We start from the raw sequence: 24339 nt of genomic DNA, 5'->3' as shown, positions 1-24339 counted from the left end.
TTTTGTTTGTAGGGTTTTTGTTGTTTGGTTGGGTTTTTTCCCCTCCCCTTTTGGTTGTACAGTAGCTATGTAGGGATTGCACACTTTCCTAGAGAAAATGTGATGGGTGGCTCCCCCCGACTTAATTGGCTCTTCAGACACATCTGTGCTAAAACTTGAAAAATAATTAGCAACTTTCTAGCAAAAAGTCTTTAGTTTTTTTTTTTTAAAGAAAAATAGGAAGGTTTCAGTGTGTGCAGAGTTGTTACCTGCCTTGGATTCTTCCTGTCACACAGTGTCTGAAGTGGGCTTGAAATACCTTTGAACACAGCAGTGACTTACTGTGTTCCTCTGGTTCTTGCTTGTGTTGTCTATGACATGGAAGGAATAGGAAAGACTTTAGTGCTCTCTACTGGCTTAAAGGCCTCAGCATTTACCACTTTTGGAACATGACTTTGGAGTGAAATCCTGACTGGAAGTGTTCTGTGCTGTATTTTATTCAACCTTTAAGTCAAGTGAGCAGATTCAGTGAATGTTTTCTGTCCTCCCTTATCTCCTGACTACTTTTTATATGCAAACAATAAGTAAAGGTCTCATCAGCGCTATTCCTTTTTATATTATATGGGGGTTTTGAGTGTAGTTGTTTTTTGTTTGGTTTTTTTTTTCCCTACAAGACAGGGTGGATGTTGCTGGTAAATTGCTTGGAAGAAGGTAACCATTGCTTTGGGTCAGGAATGTGGCACTGTTTATATTCTTGCCACATTAGATACCTCTCTGAAGTAAAAACAAGCAGAAGTTTGCCATATTCCTCTAAATTTCTGTGACTTAAGAAGATGACATGCATTAAAATACTTCTGGCTTTTTAGAAGCTGTGTTGGTCGATAGGAGGGCTGAGCTTTCAATTCAACTTCTTCCACCAAAGAGAGTGAACAGCTTTGTCTATTTCCCATAGTTTCTTACCATCTTATACCTCCAAGGTAGAGTTACAGTAGCTTTCAGAAGGAAAAAAAAAATCTCCATCTGATTGATGTTTTGAGTGTTTAGGATTTTTTTTTTTTTCTTTTAAGTAGAACTGCTGCTACATAGCCACCATGGTAAAGTATTCAGTGCAAGAAATAGATGTCTAATTAGGCTATTGTCTGTAGGACACTTGTTTTATTCGCTGTGGAGATTAGCAAAGTATGTCACAAAAGAGGTACAGATCTGGTGAAAAGAAGATGGTCTTGTGGTTATGGTAGTGGACTGTAATCCGGGGAATTGTGGACTGAAACTAAATGCTTCACAGAATTTCTCCATGATGTTAAATAAGTCACTTGACTGGGCTTCCATTAGTGATGGTTAATTGTTTGTGCTTCATTTTTCAGGTATTCAGCTTGAAACGAGGGCCTGATTTGTGGAACTGGTGGGCAGTTAAAGCTCCATCTGAAGCTAATGAGAATTGCAGATGCCCTAAGGCCACTGAAAAAAATGAGGCCCTAGGCCTGATTTAAACTAGGTACTTAGAAATTAGGGGACTCTATAAACTTGTAATATTTCTGTGCTTCAGTTTTGTAGCTGTGGAGGTTGGTAATTCTTTTCAACTCATCCCATTTCCTCCCAAAACAACACCAACTCATTGTCTTTTTTTTGTTTGTTTGTTTGTTTTTGTTAAGTTTGTGGCACTTAAATAGCCCTGTTTGAAAGTGCAGTAAGCTGCAAGGACACAGAATGTCCTGTTTTCAGGACAGGAACTGGAAGGTGTGCAATAAATTAGAACTGGAATTTTACACTGGCAAAGAACAAATGAAATTACTACTTCATTATCTCATTGTAATCTTTTAGACAAATTAAGGGGGGTGTCCACTTGGAGAGGGGCAAAAAAAAAAAAAAACCCAAAAACCCCACAAACAAAAAACCCACCGAAACAGTCATTCATTAGGTAATTAAAAATGTGCCTTAGCACATACTGAAGAGAAGGAAACAGTTAAGGTTTTGTGAGCTCTCTTAATTCTATCACAAATCCTTATTTTACAGTCATAATGTGTTGGGTTTATATGGTGATAGGACAATGTGGTGCAGCCCCAGTTGTGGCTGTGCTCACTTATTTTCTCTCCAGGGGGTATGCATTAGAAAGTAGTTCGTGCCATTTTGACACTGAAGTCAGGGGTGCTTCATAGGTCGTATCTTTAGTATCATTTGGGGAATAATTGCCCACCGTTTCACAAACCATGTTCCACCAGTGATAAAAGCAATGAGAACACTAGCTAGCCTGAATCTTTTACTGGTGGGAGCTTCCTCCTCCCGATGTTGTAGCAGGCTGTAAAAGGTTTTAACTATTGTCTCTAAAACAATCCTGTGTGTAGTTTGGTTCTGGCGACATTTGCATTTAAAGTGCTTTCAGCACTAGTTCATTCATCAATGAAGTTTAGTTTTGCTAAACAAAGCTTCTGCCTGAAATACGCTGACTGCACCAGTGCTATTTTAAGGCTTTACTAGTGTGAAATGTAAGGTCAGTGCTTATTTAATGGTACTTAGCTAATGACTTCATAGTAGCAGCGGTCATGTTGACGTCACTCTTCACTAGAAAATTGTTTTACATTTTGGCTGTTCAAAATATTGTTTCATTATGATTTTTGCTAATAATTAATCTTGCACCTGAATGGAAACTAATTGCTTGTCTGGAAAAGATTAGTAAGAGTGGATTTAAAGATAAGAAAGGACAAGATCTGCTTTTCAAACGTAGGTGCCATTTTTGTTGGAGTTGAAGGCGGAAAATGATGTTAAGGACAGTTTTATTTTCTAGTGCTGCTTGAGATTTTCTTGCTCTATTTCTGAGGCTGACTGTAAAAACAAAATTTTCAGGAGTATATGAGCTTAGTTTTTTAGGGTGTTGCATTAGTATGAATTCTGAATTCAACAGTTCTTAAATTAGTGAAAGTGGGGGTCACGCTCAATGTGTAAAGGGATCGAATGCAGTACAAGGATCTTTCATTCAGCAGCAGTTAACAGTATGCACAAGAGAGCCTTCAGACACCTTTGGAGATAAGATTCGTTGTCTTACCTGCTAAAAAATACGTCTTTGATTCCGTGTGTGTCCTGTTTTAAAATACCTAGATGCACAGTGGAAGTGTTCTTTAATACACTTGTGATTACTACAGTTCTGACAGCTGGTTTTACCACCAGCAGTTCATGGAAGAGTCAAAGTTGTTTCTGAATATCTGAACTGTATCTGTTATTTGAAGAAAACAGTGCCCCCAGACCCTTTGTATGGTTTTCTTTTTCAGCGTAGAGCACTAGCATGTTTGTATATGCTGTGTCCTGCTGGCTTAAGAAGTTATCACTTAAGGATTTTTTTTTCCCCCTAAGCGCCTTGCACTGTCTTCTCAGCAGTGCAGCTCCCTTGTGGGGATGGGACATCTGAGGAGGTGATTAGGAACTAGTGATGTTGAAAGTATAGTGCAGCCAAACCAATTTGTGAAAAAGCTTACCAGCTAAGTGTGCTGTGAAGGAGATGCTGGGTGTTAAAGATGTGAACTGTTGTCTACACCCGCATTTCTACCATTATTGCTACTTCTGATTTTGCACAAGCATTAGTGCAGGGATGAGGAATTTCTAGAGCAGTACCAATAGAAAGGCAGCATTTGCAAAACTGTTGAGTAAGCATTATTTCTACAGGGTCAGTCAGGGTCACACACTCGATAGGGTCCCACATGGTAACCATTACTAAAATCTAACGTCACAGAACAGAAAATTGATATTTTTAATTTTCTGTTATCACTTGTCTGGAGCACCTTTGGACTGAAAATGCTTCATTCTGAGGGCACTGTTTGTTCAAATCTCTGTTCTTGATTAGTTCTGAGCCTGCAGACACAGTCACCTTATTGGAGTTGTTATTGCTTCATTTACCTCAGAACTTTAAATGCATCACAGATGATGTTAGAAGGAACTGTTGTAAATGTTTGGATATGTGCTTCAGCCATAATCCATAATTAAACTATAGCTCTCTTGTTTTCAAAAACTGACTTTCATTTGTAGTGAAAACATCCCAGCAGTATACAACTGAGCAGCTAACTGTTAGCCTTTTCTTTATTTCTGCCACAAAAAACCTGATCTGATCAGTTGATGAACGTGTCTGAGGCAGGCCCAGGCCCAGGCCCGGCGCTGAGGTCAGCTGGCTGTCTTGTTCAGGCCGGGTGTAGCTGTTTGCCTGCAGTACTTCACACTGCTGTGGCCAGTGGGTAATAAACTGAATTAGTAAATAAAAGCAAAGAGTGGAGAGTTTGAAGAAGCACATCTTAGGAAAGTGGTTCTTCTCCTTTTAAACAAAGCTCTGCTTTCTTTTCTTTCCTGTGCTTCTCTGACATACAAGCTATGATGTGTACGTTCCTGGTTTTCTGCTGATTTAAGAGAGATGATGCTAGCTGGAGGAGAAATTTTAAAATTAGATTTAGGAGAAAATCCTTCAGGCTTCTCACTAGCTTCTAGAAGAAAATGTTTTTTAACAGTAAAGCTATAACATGCTTTCACAGTGAGTGGGACATTTTTCTTTGGGAATTTTTATTAGGGCATTTTTAATGCAGATAGTAACTCTCAGTTGTTTATGAAACTAATTTGGCGTATGTAGTTTGCCATCTTGCTCTGAAGTGATCTCTTTTCAGGAAAGATAGGCTATTTAATAATCTTTGATCCATATCATGCTTTGTGTGCAGTCCCTTAAGTTTGAATGGTACTGTTTCTGATTTTTTGTTAAGATAGATACCCCCCAAATACAGGCTTATATCCAGAAAGAAAAAGGAAACTTAATGTCTGATGATTTATTAGAACTGAGATTTGTTGGAACGTGGAAGGAAAGAGGATTTCAAGATCTAGCAAAACCATGTTGGATTTCAAGATCCAGGTTGTAAGAGTTGGGTGTAGTTGGCTGGTCCTGACTTTGCTGTGGTGTTTAACTGTAGTTTGAATTTCAGCTGGTGTTGCTTGGAAGGGGTATGGAGCATCAGTTTGTGGCCACTAATGACTCGGGTTACAAATAGCTATGTACTGTAGCAACTGAAATGTGCCAGAGATGGGTGTGGTCTCTGTATGGAATAATTTGCGGGTTCTTTAGAGTGTTAGGTTAGTTCTTCTTTTATGTTTACAGTTGCTTATTCAGGTGTTTTGATGTTTTCACCCAAAAGAATGGGTTCAGTGCCTCTAAAAAACATCTAGAAATGAAAGACCCGGACAGATTCTCTCCAATATTAAATTACCTTGGCAGAGGTGGAGGGAAGTCCAGCCATTAATTTTGAAACTTTGCCATAGTTTTGCAATGAAAAGGAGTTGCTAGACTGGCTTCAGAAATGTTTGTGGTACAAAGTGGTGATCAATAAGGAAGGAAGATGTAGCAGGTAGTCTTTTACAATGTGGTGCTCCCATTTAAAGCACTTGAGAGCCCCGACTTAACTGCTGATGCCTATAATGATACTGTGATATACTGTTGTTTTATAGTTTTGTTGGAAGCTATTATGAAGAATGGAAGTACTGCTGGGGGTGGCGCTTACTGCCGAAAGCCAGCCAGTAGCAATGATCAAAGTAAGCCCAATAGCACGAAGGAGAGCAATGCATCTGCTGCAGGTGAAAGTGGAAAAGGCTACACCAAAGACCAAATGGAAGGAGTATTCAGGTATGGCCTCGCTTAAATACATCACGCTTTTCGTTCTGTGTATTGTGTGCCTATGCTTTCAGCTCTAGCATCTAAAGAAGCAACAGAAAATTCAAGGCTAGCTGAGAGAGGTTAGTGGTACTGAACTGTGACTAAAAGGAAGAGTAGAGTGTTGCTGTGTTTAGACACAGTATGAGATGCTGTTACTTTCTGCGAGAAAGATGATACTCATCCTTATATAAAGTGACCCTGATGGTTTAAAGAGAAAACACTCAAAATAGTTATTAAGTAGATCTCATGTTAAATGGAAGAAGTGATGAAAATTCTATAGTACAACTTGCAGGAGGACAGTGTTGCTATTCTTAAGTATTTTTATGGTAATTATATCTAAGTTTACATTACATGCTCCCTCCTTAAGTTTATTTTCAAGCTAATCTTGCTGTACAGGCTGGTCTTAGACCAGTGTTAAAGCTATTTTGTTCTGGAAGTACAGATATCTGAGAAGCACTGAAGCACACAGTCTAAGTTGCGTTATAAACTCTATCTGGACTTCGTGCAGCATGATAGTAGTAAGATGAGGCGACATCAGGAAAGGAGGATGTGCGAAAAGAAACAACGATCAATAAAAATGTCCTTTTGAGGCAAGTGACTCAAGTCATATTATTATCACTACACACTTTTTGGCTGTAGGAGTGAGAAAAATATAGTTTGATATGTGCCTTGATTTCTTCTAAAGAAATACGGATACAGCCACTCTAAAAATTGCAGACCTCAAACCCCACCTGTATTTTCAGATAAGCCTATCCCAAATATTTTCATGGGAGCTCGAAGAAGGAAAATAAGAGGTCCTTATCTCCTAGTTTGTGTAGGTTGGATGAACTGTTGCGCAAAACAGAAATTTGTGTGTGCATTTTTTTGTGTTAAATGTATGTTGCTGTTGGTACTATCTTGGGATCTTCTCCTGAAGTTCAATAACCTGTTCAGCTGTGCTAACAGCAAGGAAAAAGCAGCTTTTCTCTGTTGATATAGCAGCTCTTCATTCAGACAGGTAGGCAGCAGTGTCCCTGGCATGGTTGTCTTCTTGGTGTTACTATTTAGTAGAGCTCTGCTTCATTAATATTATTGCCATTCATGATAGGTCTAAAGTAAAGCCTGAATAAGCATGTATATTTTTGGCCACATTTGAATATTAGCTGTTAAAATGAACACAAAATGTGTGTGTGTGCACATCCATGTGAGACAAAATATCCAGGAAGAAGGCCTCTGTAAAATGATGCTTGGATCAAATTAAGACATGTAGCACATTCTCGGAAAGCTGCTACAGGGAAGACTGTATTACTGCCAGTGTTCACTCACCCATGACATGCCATTCTGAGCTGCAGTCTGCTTTAACATCAGGCTCCCTGCAAGTTTGTTTGTTTTACCAAAAAGTAATGTTACTTACTTTTTCTTGAGTAAAATGATGTTGTAGAGACAACTTTTCTCTGTGGTATGCTTTCATGGTGTTGGGTATTGCTTCCTTGAAGGGATTCACTAGATACCAGATAACATTAATCCAGTTTAAGATCAGACCCAGAGTTAGGGGTAGAATCATAGAATCACAGAATGGTTCTCATAGGAACGGACATTAAAGATCATCTAGTTCCAACCCCCCTGCCATCAGCAGGGACACCTTCCACTAGACCAGGTTGCTCAAAGCCTCATCCAACCTGGCCTTGAACACTTCCAGGGAGGGGCATCCACAGCTTCTCTGGGCAACCTGTTCCAGTGTCTCGCCACCCTCACAGTGAAGAATTTCTTCCCAATATCTAATCTAACTCTACCCTCTTCCAGTTTAAAGCCATTTCCCCTTGTTCTGTCACGAAATGCCTTTGTAAAAAGTCCCTCCCCAGCTTTCTTGCAGGCGCCTTCAGGTACTGGGAGGCCGCTATAAGATCTCCCCGGAGCCTTCTCTTCTCCAGGCTGAACAGCCCCAACTCTCTCCGCCTGTCCTCATAGGAGAGGTGCTCCAGCCCTCGGATCATCCTTGTGGCCTCCTCTGGACTCGTTCTAACTGGTCCATGTCTCTGTTGTGTTGGGGGCTCCAGAACTGGACACACTTACGAGAGCAGAGTAGAGGGGGAGAATCACCTCCCTCGACCTGCTGGGTATTAACAGAAGTTGCCCATTGAGGATAGTCTTGATGCAAGATTGCTTCTTAGTACCTATTTCAACAATCTGCTTTGTGAGTATAAAATTTGGGTTTTTAAAAAGTACCCAGGTTTCTGCAAATAAACAATGGCAGTAGCTAGCATAACAACTTATATTTGTGTGTATTTTACATACCACTTAGAGAATCAGCTGTTAAAACAGTATCTTGACCTTGGCTTGATGCTACCATCCTTTAGTATAGAATTTTGGTTTAAATGTGCAGTAATGGACAGAGCAAGTCCCCAGTTCTCGTTGGAAGTTTTGGAAAGTTTGTCATGTTGTCAGTTAGTGACATCAACACACCACTTAGAAAATTTGTGGTTAAGAATTAAAAACCATGTACGCCTTGCCAAAGAGAACAGGATTGAATACAAACAGTGGGCTAAAACTTAATGGAAAAACATAACACATTCGGTGATGATAGCTGAAGGAAAGTTCATGTTTAAACCACAGTGAGAATGAGCTTTCTAGTTGGAAGCATAACAGGCTGCATCTGTTACTGCTTCAGTCAGGCCCCAGACTTTTCCAATTACATGAAACGCACCCCTCTGGGGAGGGTATTCTTCAGAGAGTAGGGCTTGTCATCACCGTGTGCTTCTGCCATACCACAGTGGAATGGTTTTCGGACCTTTGAATTGGTTAAAGAAATGCTGCACAAAAAGAGGTGGTTTTACATAGTGCTTCATGCCTGATTTTTAATCTTTATTTTCCTGTAAGGGAAGAAATTTCTAGATAGCAATGTATCAAAATCTTAAATTTTTAATAAATTCAGAATCTTACAATGAATTTGATTCTGTCAAACTAAGTTGTTTCATATGCTTATGATTTGAAAGGTGGTCATTATCCTCAAGTATTCTTCCCTCTATTAGTAATTCTGTATTAGTAATTGAATATAGATCGAGAGAAAGCATTCCTGATTTAACTGCACATGCCATTTCCAACCCTTGTTTATAAGCCTAGTGAGCAGTCAGACAGGGGGGCTGACTCTGAGCTCTCTGACTTGGATCACTGATTAGTATTCCTGGAGTTGTGCAGATATCTTTCATATGCTTGCGACAGTAGATTTAAGAAACATAGTGAAAATACACTTGGAGCAGTATAACTAATTTAACTGCATTAACTTTCATCAGGGTTACTCTGGTAATGTGGGTAGGTATGAGTCCAAACAAGCAGCTCTCTGCTGTTTTTATTTTTCCCGCATACACAGGGGACACTGATCACTAGCAGCTACCATAACACTTCTGTAGAGCATTACATGAGCTTGCAAACAAGTTGCTCGACAGGGAGAAGCCTGAGATGCAGTGCATTTCCATTGATTGCATAAGTGCCTGGTGATGTCTGTTCTTTGTGAGAATGGGGCTCGCTGTTTCTGTGTGACGGTTTGAAACTTCGGGATATCCAAAAGCACTTTGCTACTTTTGAATTTAAATGCTTTGAAAATACCATCTGTAATATGTGTATCTCTTTCTTAATGATACTTATCTTCTCACTGAGGGCTGGATCAAGTTGCCTTAACGTTTTAGGTGACCTGCATATCAGAGAGATTGACAGGAGACAACAGAAGTATGTTGGGAACCACCGGTAGACTTCCATCTGTTAGAGCAAGTGCCCTAGAAGTCTCTAGGCAATTGAAAACTGTTTGAGCAATGTCAGCTTAAGATAAGTGGGTGAGAATTGTGTGCATGACAAAAAAGGGAGAATTTGCTTTTGGATTCTGTGGTCTTTGCTTTAAAGCAGTTCCTTCACTGTTTGTATGTAGGTTATTGTCATTTTTTTGCTGAGATAAAGAAATGAAACATTTGTATAAGAAAGAAAATTTAAACTTTTTCTTCTAGTCCACTTAAAACAACTGAAGAAGAAGTGCTGATCAAGATTACAGTTATCAGAGTTCTTAATTTCTTTCAACCTAATTCTGTTCATCATATCTGCCTACTCATATGAGGTGTGCAGACCTTTTGGAAAGGTTTTGTGGACTACCATGAAATTTAAAAAAAAAAGATCATTTTCCTGCTGTGTATTAATCTTTCCCATTTCTTTTTATGCTGTGAAGTGTGTATTATCTGTTGTCTGCTATATGATTTTTAAAAAGTAGTTTCAGCAATATGTGTTGTACACTTTATATAGACACCCTTGAAATGATCTTAAAAATCATATGATGTCTGATGTCTCTTATACTAAATAAGCTGTAACATATATTCCATATTACCTTTTTGGCATCATGACATCTGGCAACTGTCATGATTAGTTGTATGCTAAAGTTGGATCGCCGTCTTGTGAAAACTGTGGTGGAATACGGCTTTTCCTGCCCTACCAGTGCCTGCCCCTTGAAAGAGAGCACAAGAATGAAATTTTGTAGTTGGATCTTTGAACTAGAACAACAACAACAAAAAGAAACAAACAAAGAAAACCCCCCCCACAAAACCCCAACAAACCCCAAGCAATAGAGGCATGAGTTCTTTAGGAACCTTGCAAGGCAGTATTAAATTTCATCCAGTAGTGGTTGAGAAAAATCAGCAACTTGATTTGGATTCACAGAGCAAACAAAAAAATTGCCTCTACACATTTCATGGGCCAACCTAGAAGGAATTTAAGTGTGACTGACTTTTTCCAGGCCTTCTGATGAGGATTCTGCGAATTCAGCAAGAAGAGATCTATCATTACTTTTTTAACAAGGGGTCAAGAAGATAATTAACTGAAAGTGGAATAATAAGAGCAATCAACATGTGCTAAAATGGGGAAAAAAAAAGGCAAAGAAATCAGGGCATGCCTTTAATTAGGCTGCTAGAACTATTGTGTGAATTGTTGAAATATCCAGTTGAATGGTTGAGAAAGTCAAGGTGGGAATCACAGTTGTAGAGCATGTAATAGAAAAGTGGCACTGAAGATACAGTTGACTTTGTCAGAAAGCTCCTGCATTTCATCTACACTTTTTATAACTAAAATAAAAGCTTAAACAAAATCTGGAGAAAAGTATGCTGATGTAAACACAGCCTTGAATATTTCATGTAGTACACACAGGAGAAACAAACTGACCAGGTGCATCCAAGAGCAAGGTACTAAGACAAGCACCCTATGTGTTGTTGAATCTATCAGTAAAAGAGATCTGAAAATTGTGGTGCATTCATTTCAGAAACTAAGAGTGTGCTGGGACCAGCTTGAGTTCCTCGACAGCACTGTGACCTTCTCTTCCCCATATAGAGCACTTTTTGCAGACCATACTTAAGACATTGAAACTGTGACTGGCACATTCCCAATTCAGCTGCAAGATGCCATTTGCATCAGGTATCATTAGAAACTTGACCACTGTAGAAACTGGTCTGCATTTTACTAGATTTTTCTGATCAACTCTGAGATCTGGAGTCAGCGCAGCTTCCTCTTGCTCAGTTCTTTGTGACAAATACTCGCATTGCTGCACATTATGCTGCTTGGTTCAGATTACCAGTGGGAGAAATAATTGTGGCTCCCAGCACGAGCTTTTGGATGTCACGGTCAAAGTATTTGTCTCTTGGGCTGTTCCTGTGCATGTAGAGAGAGACTTTGGAAGGCCCTTGGAAATAGCTGGTCATACTCAAAACTTCATGGTTACAGATCAGTGGAGGTATTTGATACAGAAATGCAAGCATCTCTGATAGGTTTTGTTAACCTGATAAAAGCTGTTGATGCTGAATTCATCCGATTTGAAAAGTGAAACAAACACAGCAGTAGTATCACATCATTTTGTAGTCACAGGAGAACCATTGTTGGCAGCCCCAGAATTTCTGCAGGTGAGAGCAGACATTTCAGGAGCTGAAGGGCTTCCTCTGCCTTCAGCCATCAGAGCGTGGAGAGGAGCCCAGCGTCAGGCAGAATTGGCTGTTGCTGCAGTTTGAAGCTGGCTGACCAGTTCTACTGCAAGTGGCTTGTCAACTGCAAGCTGGGATAGTGGGGCTTTACAAGTCATGATGAGATACCTCTGTCAACAGATTGTGGAAGAATGTAGGCCATCACTTGCCCTCGTGCTGTTTGAGAAGTCTATTCTCTAAAAGTCAGATATTATTTCAGAAACATCCATCAACGTGCCCTGCTAAAAGAGCCAGCAAATCTGTTAACCAGAAGGACAGTGCCAAGGTGCTGGCGGGGACTAACAATTCAGCAAGGACAGAAATTAGCTAAACAACAGAAATAATTTCATAGTAATTCAGATACAGCCGTGATCCAACCAGGAATGAAAAACAGAAGAAAAGCAATTCACAAAAAAACAAAACCCCGAACAAATTAACAGTGAAAGCACCAAACCTCAAATAAGCCAGAAATAAACAACAAAAACCCCCCCAATGCAATACAAAAAGTCCATAAGCAAGTGATATGTAATTTGCAATTTTAAAAAGGAATTTCTATGTGGAGTTTACATATACAAGAAAATTAGCCCTAGGGACTACAGTGCCGTAAGTGCAGCAAAACCAACCAATCACCAGTTTGAAGTGCAGCTTTCAGGAAGTTAGTTGTTTGTGCTGGCAGTGCTACAAGATGGGTTAAAAGCCATAAGTAGCATCAGTGATCAATCTTTTCCAAAACCTCCCCTGGTTTTACTCAATTTTTCCCAGCCTTTCTGGCCAATGTTGTGTGGCCTGCAACAGGAGACAAGCGGGAACAGGATGGTTCCTTCCATCCGTCTGCCCTCCCATGACAAATCTCCCCAGGGCGGTTCCACGCTCCAGGTGAGGGATTCTGGCAGAGTGAGGATTCTCAGACATCAGTGTGCTAGAGACAAGGGGTGAGGAATATGTCTAAAAAGGACTGTGTCTGCTGAGGGGCAAGGATCAGGTTGGCCATGGTTCCAAAAGCTCCCAGCAGCTGGAGAGAAATTTCTCATCAGAACAGTGGTAGTTTGGAGAAAGAGGACTTAAGTCTTGGAGTATCTCTGTGCAAAGCCCATGATCCTCATCACTTTAAGGTGGAGGAGGGATGTGATGTGTGTACTCCAACAATGTCTGAGAAGCCTGGTGACTGCACAGCACACGTGTGACCTGGGGATCTGGTGGGTTGCCTTGATGATCCCATACAGTTTGTCCTGACTTACCAGGTTGAGTTTGTAATGCATTGAAGTTTTGCCTCTCAAGAGTGCACCGCAAATGCTGATAATTTTGTTTAATTGGAAAGCACTTTCTAATCATCTTTGCTTGTCTTATCATCCCCACTACAAAGCTGCTGCAGTACAAATTTTGGTGCAAAACTTGCATAGACTTTGCTGAAGGAAAAACTGAGCTGTTACCTTTAGTGATTGCCCCGAATTGTGCTCAGTAAGGGACTTTTTGGCAGAATTGACTAACTCCCTCCCTGTAGGAAACTTTTAATTAACTAGATGCTAGCTACTTACAGTCCAGATACTGTTTGCCTTGAAGTGGCAAAGCAATCGTTTAAAACGGTTGTCTAGTGGCAGGGTGTAGCGAGGGCTTCATAGCACAAGGTCATTGCTGAGAATTCCAGGCTTAGGTGTGGTTTTTGGCCCCTGTACATTTGTATGATTCTTTAATGTATTTTAGCTTTAAAGCTTGATCTGCCTAATCCAAAGTCCTGCTAAACTCTGTAAAATTGCCGTATGTATGTGCGTATTCCACATGATTCACCATGGAGTCACATGCAGCAGTGCTCCTCAGCCGTGCCGACAGGGTCCTCGCAGCTTATGCTTGCTGCTGAGGTTTGTAAGAGCCAGCACTGACTGGGCTGAAATCTGAAGATGACAAGGGGCTAAATGAGGAACAGGAGTTATGTACCTCAGCATTGATGCTGTGCAGTAGAAAGGAGGGTGATGTGTGCAGTCTGGAGGATCAGTTACAGGTCTGTAGCAGGCAGTGTTGCTGTGAGTGTGTCCATCCTGACAAAGAACATACCAGGAAGAATACAAGTCAGAGGTGGTTGTCAGAAATTATTCATAAAGGCTTCTTTGTTTGAGACTGGCTGTTTAGCCTAGGATAGCAGGTCAAGGTATGAGGGTGATTTGCTTTAAGATGTGCTTGAAGTGCAAAATCATAGCTGCATACAAAATCAGGAATGTTAGAATAGAGATGCTTGTGTATTTGTAGACTATTTTGTTTAACAAAGCAATCACTAGCAAAGACTTGTTATGAGAAAGCAGAAAAGTGTTATACCTCAGCTGAACACTTGTTTCTTGATAAGTAACAATAGTTCATTTGTGGACCATGTTCAGGATAGGTGTTGCATGGAGGGAGGTGACATTCCTCCCTTTGGAGGGCAAGTGCTGTATGACCCACTTTCTCATCAGGAAGTAGCCCTGGTTTGATGGACTGGCTCTGAGCAGATCGTGGTGTCAGAAGCTGGTGGGTTATGTGCTGACTGGAGTGTCTTCCAATTGATCCCCATCATCCCTGCTTGTCCCATGAGGGTTTCCCACTGGGAGACTTCCACTCCCAGTGGGAAAAAAAACTCTGGGGTGAGTTTTTGAGGGCTAGAAGAACAGGTTGGCATTTCTTGGGTTGGTTTTTTTTTTTTTTTTCATTTTTCTTCTCTCTGCATCCTAGAGTTGTGAAATAAATTCATATCAGGTCTGCAAAGAGTAAACTTTATTTTTATTTTTTTAATGTTTGTTACTTCCATGAGAAATGACCATATGCTATTGGGAGAAAAAGTTGTTGAGGATGCACGGTGCTTAAAAACACTTGAATAAATATTTAACACTACAGTTTTAATGCTGATGAACTAACAACTTTGCTAAACATTGATGACTCACTACCTAATTTTATAGCAACCAAAGTTCTGAAGAGTCTGGTTCACAAACAGATAATTCAGATACTGAATTATTGAAGAGAAGAACTTAGATAGATTGGATGCCGAGATAGCAATTTCTTGAAATAAAAACTTAATTTGATACTGTTACACTTTTAAATAAAGCTGTTTGTTCTTAATCCAGTTCATAAGTAATCCAGGTCCTGAGGTAAAGGACGAAGGGATCTCTATAATAGCATTTTTTTTCTTATTGTACAAATTAACAAACAAAAGTTTCCAGTATTCAGAGTATAATTTAATGTGTTTTCTTTCCATTCTTTCTTGATGATGGATTCACTGTGTTCTTTTTAGTTAGCTTTGTCAGCTTCCTAAGTGGGGTTTATTAAATGTTACTTCAATATAATGAGCTATATTTATTTCACAGGATGTTCATGTTGGCAGCTGCATACATAGATTCAATTCAGTGCTCTTGCGAGCATCACTCCAAGACTCCCATAAAAGCTCGTGTTATTTGAACACAGGAAAAGGGATCCCTCAAATGAAACTTGATTTGATCAATCTGTGGACTGTGAAGGACCACACATGACACTGTGGTTATACTTCTGATGCTAGCATTCCCTTAATTACAGGGTACCCATTCTTCTTTCATGAAAATGCCAAAGGCTTGCTTATCCCCTTTTTTTCCACTTGGCTGCCCTGTGTATAGTCTTTGTAACACTAAACCCATATTTACGTAGAAATCTGTGCATTTAAGAGAATGTGGACACAGTTACAGCCATGCAAAGAGACTCACACAAAGCTTTTAAAATATTTATGGATGTAATTTCTATTTCTTGCTCAGACCAGCCCTTTTCTTTTGGTATGCATCAAATGACAGTGTGCCTCAATTCTGCAATGCAAGTTTGTGATTCAGCCTTATTTTTCTAAGTTTCTGAATTCTTACACAAGTAAGTTGGTTTGATTTTAAGGTATATTTATTCATTTGGTCAGTTCTTCCTGCGCCCATAACGTTAATGTTCTCTCTATCCCCTGTAACTGCTCTTTCTTTCTTCTGAGTATTGTAAAGCGTACCGAATCATTACATCATTTACAGATTTTGCTTCTCCTGTCTGGCTGAGACCACCTGCAGGAAGAATATTTCCAAGTTTTCAGAGTTTTAAAAAATGTTACATTGAACATGTGAGCTGAATCTGCTGGAGCTGTTTTTGTTTCTTTGAATTTATATAAACACTTAGTGAAAGTCTGTTAAGGTCCAGGCGCATTCCAGGCACCAGAAAATATTTGACCTTTATTATCTTAACATATGATCTAACATGTCTTAACATCATAAATAATGTGGACTTCAGCTGCAGAGTTGCATTTCTGAGGTTTGACTGCAATTTTCAGGCAGCAGAGGTATTCTCACGTGCCTTATTTCCCTGAAAAGTGAACGCTCGAGTGGTTTTGACTTGACTTTTGTTTGGAGAAAGGGACGTATTGTTTGTTTTGTTTTATATCATGCATACCAAAGAGCATATGCTGTTGACAGTCAAAACAGGCCTTCCTACCTGCTAGCTCTGTGAAATAAATTTGGAAGCTTCATTTTATGCATTATTAACAGCAATATTCATATAATAAGGGGTGAGGAAATGCTACAGTAATTGCAAACTGAAGCCTTTTCTTCCAACTGTAGTGGTTCTACAGTAGAAGTAAAATAAATTTATGTAGTAAGTAATTTTGAGAACAGTAGTTTATTGTACTCACCAGTGAGTTTATTATGAAAAATGGCATTGTTTTTTTCTAGAGTGGAATTTTTTTTTGTATTTTATATTGAAAGCAAGAGATGTACTGTATTGCATCAGTGCAGTGTACTGCCTCGTTTGCATCTGTGTTCTGCTACATACTACTCTTACATCTTTTGTTTACAACATTTTACTTCATTTTCTTTTGCAGTATAAAGAAATGTAAAAATTATTATGAAGTCCTTGGGGTGTCAAAGGATGCAGGTGAAGAAGACCTAAAGAAGGCTTATAGAAAACTTGCTCTGAAATTCCACCCAGACAAAAACCATGCACCTGGAGCAACAGAGGCTTTTAAAAGTAAAAGACCATTTTTACTTAAAAATTTCTTTTATGATTAAACTTTGTCAGATTTAAATAAATTCATCTGCATTGGTCACTTGTCTTTTTACAAAATTGTCAGTGTGGTGTTCTGTAGCTAATATTAAACTTACATTTTTATCCAAGAAAATATTTGACCTTTGTTATCTTAACATATGATCTAATATGTCTTAACATCATAAATAATGTGGACTTTAGCTGTAGGGTTGCATTTCTGAGGTTTGACTGCAATTTTCAGGTACAGGGACCCAGCCAATACTTGATCTGTAAAATCCAGTTGCCCTTTTTTACTTTTGTTAACTTAGTGTAGTCAGTTGAGTCTTACTATCTTGAATTTTACTATACTTGAGATTGAAAAAACCAAAGTAATATGTGGTAGCAAAATGCAGTTTTTACTGGATCACACGCCACAGTAAGTTACCTTTGCCTGAGTTCCTTGTATGTGTGTATTTTTTACTAATTTTTCCACACAAAAGCACTTGGGTTCAAACATGGCCTTATTAATAGTTGCCTTTGACCATTTCTTAGGTAAAATTTACAATCTGAATTGACCTGATCTAAGGCTGCCAAGCTCAGCCCTGCACAAGGAATATTGTTGAGGAAAAGCTTTTTAAAGAAAACTGCTCCTTCATCTCAGACACAGATGAAGAAAAATGTGAATCTGTAAGAAATGATCATGCATAAATAAACAATCTGATTGTGGTACATCTTTTTATTTATTTCCTGTGTAAGGTTTACATCCAGACATTGGAAAAAATTAATTGGGTAAAACTCTTAAATTGGGGGAGGGGCAGAAAGAAAAAAAAGTCCTGAGCGAGAGTCCTGATACAGACTTTAAGGGGTAATTATAATAATATATTAACAATGCCAGATGGAAAGTAGATAGAGCATAGCAGGAAAGTTGATTGCTAATGATTATTTTAATACAGCTGTGTGCTAGCTTTATTTTAAAAAGGTATTATTCTTACAAAATTGTCTCCAGCCCTATGAATAACATAATTCTTCCTTGTTAATAGCATTTTAAATGATCCTCAAAATGTAAGAAATCAGTTTTTTTATTATTTAATCTTTTATTTAACATTAGCACTTTGTACAAGTTTGATTTCTTCAGCTTAATTTCACTTTCTCGTTCTTAACTAGATGAGTAAATGAACAGAAAATTTTGTAGGGGAATCTTGTTGACTAAAAATTATTTAATGAAATCTAGGATTTTTCTTGCATTGAAATTATTTTAATCTTTTTTATATGTCTGAGTAAATTTATGATTTAGTTTGCCTTTAAAGTTGTCTGATGAGTTTCTAACGCCCAGCTGAGAAAAGGAGTTTCATAGTAATAGCTATTAGTTCATAATAATGCTTTATTTTAAGGAAAGGCCACATTAGAAAACAGTTTGATGTTAGGCAGGGTCTAACTTACTTAGATCTTGAGCTACCTAGTACTGTTCTTCTGTTGTATTAAGCAGTCTCCCAGAGGTTATATTTTAGATTAAAAAGTTTGTGCAAATATAATCACTTTAAATCTCTTGAATCTCTTTTACCAACTTCACCAGAAATCTTTCTTTTGAAACTTTTGAGCAGTTTTTTCACTTTCTCTGTACTTTATTTAAAGAAAATTATATTTGAATGAAATCTGTTGTGAATTAGCATCAAATACGCAAATAACAAATAGTCAAAAAAGATTGCTGACCATACCGTGACAGTATGGTGTTTTCACTTTACACACAGTTACCTGATTTATGTCTCCCTGAGCTCTTTAACTGTTGGGAAGATCTAAATTTTTACTACGAATTTTATCCTTGTGCTGAGTAACAGAAACCTTGTAGCAATCTTTAGTGTCAGTAGTATATATCGTGCTCTCAGTGCAAATTACCAGGCTTCATTTGTTTGGGTTTTCTCTTCCACTTTTGCTAATGATTATTTCTAAGGGCATCTTAAAAGGCACCTAGCTAAGACTCATTAACTTTTTTTTAGATTGGATAATGTTGAAAACATTAATTATGCAAAACCATGGTCTTATTTGCCTGTGTTGAGGTTATAGTGTTGCACCTTTCACGAACTTTTGATGACTGATGGCTTTTCAACACTGCAAAACTTAATCCCCGTGGCTTATGTTGGTTGGCTGCAAAAGAGGCCTTTGTTGGAGAGGCCTGGGGGAGAGAGAAGAAAGGAAAGCAGCAGCGTTTAATGAAGATAAGACTTGAGTTAAGGTTGTTCATCGAGTGCCAACAGAAATTTTCCTTCAGTCTGCAAGAGCTGCATGTCTATGCAGAGCACCTAGGGTCAAAGCTTGTAAAGTCAGCAGAGCTTGTGGTTTTTTCACACTGATTCTTTCCATGCTCACCTAACTCAGTTTTTCCCTTTCTACTATCAAAATTGAAGTTGTTAGTTTGTGATAATGTAGCATGAACAGGGACAAGCATCCAGGCCAGGCTCTCCAAACACTGAGGTTGTATTAGCAACCTTGGGAACACACCTCTTACTGTAATGCATGCATGTTGTACTCTTCAAGTTACGTGATGCAAAACTTTGTGTTGTTAATGTAATCCATAATATATCTCAAGAAGCATATAAAAAATACATTCACAGTCTTGTAGACAATAAAGTTGATGTGTTTGTTCGAAGAATTCACCAGTTAGTAGGTTTTCTTTGGTTTCATTTCGGAAGTCTATCAAGTTTTTAAGCTAGGCTGCTAGAGCAAACCGAACTTTGCAGTTACCCCATTTCAAACCTTTCTTTGTAATGCTTAATGCTTTTTTTGTAATTGCAGTGAGAGAGAACATTTCCACAGATGTAGGTGTTCCCCTAGAAAAAGGATCAAAGCTCTCCTGCCTTCTGCCTAGTTCAACAGGATAAAAGGCCTTTGACTAGCAGGGGTGGGAAACTTTGTGGAAGCTATGCTAAGAGAAGTAGAGATGTTTCTGGACCTTGTTGTACTATATACTATGATTTGTAACATGCAGTAAAGGACATAATTCACTGACTGTTCTTGACTTTGAAATGGCAATTTTCATGCTGTAATAGTTCTTATCTTTCATTTATGGGAGTTGTCTTTTATTCCTTGCTTCAGAAATAGGGAATGCGTATGCTGTGCTGAGTAATCCAGAAAAACGAAAGCAGTATGACCTTACAGGCAGCGAAGAGCAAACATGCAGTCACCCTAGCAACGGGAGATTCAACTTCCATAGAGGTTGTGAAGCAGATATTACTCCAGAGGATCTATTCAACATGTTTTTTGGAGGAGCTTTTCCAACAGGTATTTGTATATATCAGTATAATCATTGGTACTGCCTGGAGTGGCATTAGTGTTTGTGACGGTATAAAGCAGTAAAACTACTCCAACCTGCCTTGGACCCCAACTCTTTACTCTGCATCACAATTTATTTTTCCTCTAAGTGTTGCTAAATCCCCAAAATGTCAGTTCAGTTCTTTGGGGTTACTATGGTGATTCTGTGATACATGAAATAACAAATCAGTTTTCTTAGAGCTAAAATATTTATTTTTAAAAACTTTTAAATTGTAAGATATCTTAAAGTTATTTTACATGTCATTGTGCAGTAGTGTTAAATGCTTTATGTTGGTTTTTTTTGTATTGACCTCTAAATAGGGGGTTTTTTCTATATGATTGAAATGTGGTTATTTCTTTCCTTAGGTAGTGTACATTCATTTTCTAATGGTCGTGCTGGCTTCAGTCATCCTAATCAGCACCGTCAGAGTGGACATGAGAGGGAAGAAGAAAGGGGTGATGTAAGTTTAAGTGTTACTGACTTTAAACTGTGGATTGTGAAATTTGCTGCTAGTCTCTTTCAGTAACACAACTGTATGGAGCTCTGTACTGTAGAGGAAAAATTGTACTTGCCAGCTACATATTTTAAAACTTTGGTGAGTGGTAGTCTTACTGATTGGTAAATAGACATGCAAATTTGAGAAGATAACAGCCTGGTTTTGTAAATCTGTTGTTGTATGTCACTATCTTACTAGTGACTGGTAGTATTCACCTAAATATGCCACTAATTCTTGTCACTAATCCAGAATTGTCTACATTTAAAAAATTATTTAGACTGAGGTAAGAATTGTACTCAAGGTTCAGTATTCGTGTACGTGAATTACATATTGTTCTGTATAATTACATATCACCATATAGATGAGACCAAATCATGGTTTACAATGTGACTGAATCCAGCTATTCATTTGGTAATTGCTTGTGGCTACATACTAACCCGTGAGCTCTTGCAGCTTGAGCACTCTATGAGTATTGTGTATGCATTGGAAAGTTAAAATAACACCAGTGTTTGCAGGTTTGTAGTTAACAGTTTTCCTAGCAGTTTTTAATGCTTAAGCAGAAAATTACACTTAGCATTAAATCTTGCAAATTTACTTGTTTACTTGATGCTGTTTTATGAAATACCTGAATCTGTTTTGTTCCTTAGGGAGGTTTCTCTATGTTCATTCAGCTGATGCCTATTATTGTGTTGATCCTTGTCTCCTTGTTGAGCCAGCTGATGGTATCTAACCCTCCTTACGCTTTATACCCAAGATCGTAAGTAACACTTGATTACTTAGCTGAAAACAGAGGGGAGGTTGTTGTAATCACCCTCTCTCACTTAAAAGCATTTTAGACGGCCTGCCATTAATTGATTCTTGATTTCCCACAGTGAGGAAAGGGAGGGGAGATACAGATGAAGCAGACAAAAACTTGAAAATTGTGTGTTAAGAATGTGCTGTGAGAATGTTGGGAAAAAAATAGGTCAGCAATACCTGGAGTTTGAGAGGTCTTCTAATACAAGGCAGTGGGTCCATGCCCAGGTAGCATGTTGCAAAAGCGTTTGCATCCTCAGCATATTTAATCACATCCTGAAACCTGCTAAGGCTCATTATTCTTTTAGGGGTCACCAGTGCTCATAGTAAGTGGAGTACTTGAAAGCAACTTTCTCATCCTTGTTTAAGTTTTGAACTAGGTAAGAGCTGGGGAAATTGCCTATTCCTTGCTCCATTCTAGGTGATGATAAAACAGTTTATATTCATTTTCTTGCAAAGAATTCTACTAGTGAAACTTACCTGTTTTGTACAGTAGGATATATAAACCTTTTTTTCCTTGAGGGAAATAAATAACTTCAATCAAGCATGCAACTAGCTAGTAGACTTAGCCCACTTGTGACAACTGTTCTAAAGTTCCTTAGTTCCTTGCACAGCTCTAAGCCCCACAAAAGAAAGTTCTCTTTTCTCTTCTCTTACGTTTCAGAGTTCTTTATTTCCAGAGTGTAATGTTTTTCCCTTCTGCAGCTAAGCTGTTGTGATGCTGATAAACACTGCTCTGCCAAAATATTTGCACACAATCTTTGATTTTTAATCCACAGAATCCTGCCAGCAGGAAAATAGATTTGTCAGGGCTGGTAGAAAACACTTCAGAATGGGGATGCCTCTACTGGGTTGCTACAGAATAGTGACCTGATTTTCCTTCTGTGGAGTTTGAATGTAATTTTCTATTACTAAAGCTTATATTTGACTAAAGAGGTATGAAACAAGTGTCTTACTAAAGTGAGGGTTTTTTCAAGACCAAGGGTTTAAGCAGCAGAAGTTTAATGCTCAAGTAAAAGGGGTAATTTTATTCTCTAGCAGATTATACAGCTATTCATTTCAATACTTGTCTTGCAATGGTAAATTTAGTGATGTGCTGTTCTTCTGTAATAGCAATATTTTTTAAAAGTGTATTTGTGGTGTAAAAAAAATAGTCAAATAAATATATAGTCTCTCTCTGTCCCCAATTCCTTTTTTGCAGAAGTACAGGGCAGACCATAAAAATGCAGACAGAAAACTTGCGTGTCGCTTATTATGTCAACAAGGACTTTAGAAATGAGTACAAAGGAGTGTCGTTACAGAAAGTGGAAAAGAGTGTGGAAGAGGATTATGTGTCCAACATTCGTAATAACTGTTGGAAGGAAAGACAACAAAGTAAGTTTGTTAGTATGTGTAATTTCATTAAAGCACCCATTACTTTAAAAAAAAGACTGCCTCAGGCAAGAATGAAGGACTTGTATTATTAAAATATCTAAATCAGAAAGCAAGTGTAAGGTTCCCTACTGTTTCTCATGTGTAAAAGTGTCCCTAGTTTAATTTAATTTCTGTGTTTTACTTGGTGAGCTAACAGCCATCTGCAAAACATCAGCAATTTTAACCTGCTACTCTATTATCTGCTACTATTTTCTCAGGAAATTAAGGACTACAGTGAACTGATAAAGAAATTGCTCTAAGGACAAAAGCGAAGAGTTCTGTTCTCTTCCACATTATTTTATTATGGCAATATCTCATTTCCCTGAGTGGTTTTATATAAATAAATAAATAAATAAAACAAAAGCTTACACAGGTGTTTCTGGAGAAAGAAAAAAATAATCTGCCTTGGACCCCAGTACATACAAACACTGCTTTTCCAGGTGACCAGGGACACACAGCATGTGCTGTAAAACATCATAAGCTGTAAATCAGTGCTTAATCTTTTGCCATTGCTTAATATTTTTTCTCCCTGGACTTAATACCTTGGCTGTATTAGACCTTAAAACAAGAGAGGGTTTTTTTGGTTTACCATCTATTTTTCCAATCTAATATTATACAAGGATCTATTTTCTTTCAGAAACCTAGAATTCAGTATTAAAGCGTAAGAATACTGAACAGCATTGGCCATCTCCAAATCATCATCAATGTTAACCTATTATCTGTGACCATATTGTGAGCCTTCTGTGCTCTGTGACAACAGCGCTGCTAAAATGACATCCATCTGGTTTCAACTTTTCAGCTAGTAAACTTCAGTAATAGCTTGCTGGATAAATAATTTGTTCATGAACTGTCAGTAAACTGAGCAGAAGCCAACAGAATGCTCGCTCTTCTCTGAGTGAAATTGTGTGCTCCTGCACAACTTCACTCTCTGCCCTCCCGTGATGCCAAGCCTTTCAGCTGAGATGGCCCCTTAGCTTCCCCCAGTTGTCAGAGCCCAGTATCACAGCTAGACAAATGCCTGAGTGAGGACTGCACATGTTTGTTACAGTTGTTCGTTACAGTTGGCCTGTAGGAATACAAACACAAACTGCATTGCCCGTGCATAGCAGGCCCAATGCTTCCTGGAGGTGTTACGCTCCTTACTCGTGAGTACCCATTGCTTATGCACGAGTAAATCTCCACAGTTTTACAAATTGCCCTCAAGAGTGACCTGTGCTGATGGGTCACATGTATGCAAGAGAAACACCAGTGCTTTGGGGGAAAACTTTCGGATTATTGCCCAGAGTACTAGATTTGATCAGAATAATTTTTCCCAGATTTTTCAAATAGAAGAAAGCATCAGAAAATTTTTGGGTACAATTAATAAGCAAATATAAAAAACTTTTGCATTTTTACAGATAGGTTGTCCTTTGATCATCTTTAAATGTTTGAATATGTTCACTCTTCATGCAATGGATACGTAATCTACAAGTGGTTGCTAGATGAATGACTGGTAATCTTATAATAAAATTTTACAAAAACGATCATGGTTGTTAACAAAAAATTAATGATAAGATATAATCAAGCACAATAAAAAGACAGCATATAATTTGTACATTTTTTTCAGTGGAGTGTAGATCTAGAAGGACAGTTTTATTGACCTAACCATTACACTTAGATTTACTGGCATATTATATTTGTGTCGCCTGTGATGTACTGTCTAAATATCTTTGAAAAGGCTTAGTTGAAATTGCATATCAAT

General features: G+C 38.4%; 1 protein-coding gene across 1 annotated transcript in view; it reads left to right on the top strand.

Annotated features, from left to right (window-relative positions):
• The first annotated feature begins 5449 nt into the window (after positions 1 to 5449).
• Positions 5450 to 24339, top strand: part of DNAJB14 (DnaJ heat shock protein family (Hsp40) member B14) — a 20433-nt gene continuing 1543 nt past the window's right edge. Inside the window, exons 1-6 of the mRNA XM_010166847.2 lie at positions 5450 to 5620; positions 16445 to 16590; positions 19678 to 19863; positions 20260 to 20354; positions 21038 to 21147; positions 22387 to 22559. Of these exons, the coding sequence (XP_010165149.1) occupies positions 5463 to 5620; positions 16445 to 16590; positions 19678 to 19863; positions 20260 to 20354; positions 21038 to 21147; positions 22387 to 22559 (868 nt within the window). The 5' untranslated portion in view covers positions 5450 to 5462. The remainder of the gene's footprint in view (positions 5621 to 16444; positions 16591 to 19677; positions 19864 to 20259; positions 20355 to 21037; positions 21148 to 22386; positions 22560 to 24339) is intronic.

The sequence above is a fragment of the Antrostomus carolinensis genome, unplaced genomic scaffold (assembly GCF_000700745.2).
Source record: "Antrostomus carolinensis isolate BGI_N321 unplaced genomic scaffold, ASM70074v2 scaffold24954, whole genome shotgun sequence".
Taxonomy (NCBI): Eukaryota; Metazoa; Chordata; class Aves; order Caprimulgiformes; family Caprimulgidae; genus Antrostomus; species Antrostomus carolinensis.
The sequence above is the reverse complement of the archived record's forward strand: the minus strand, read 5'-3'. Positions and strand labels throughout refer to the sequence as shown.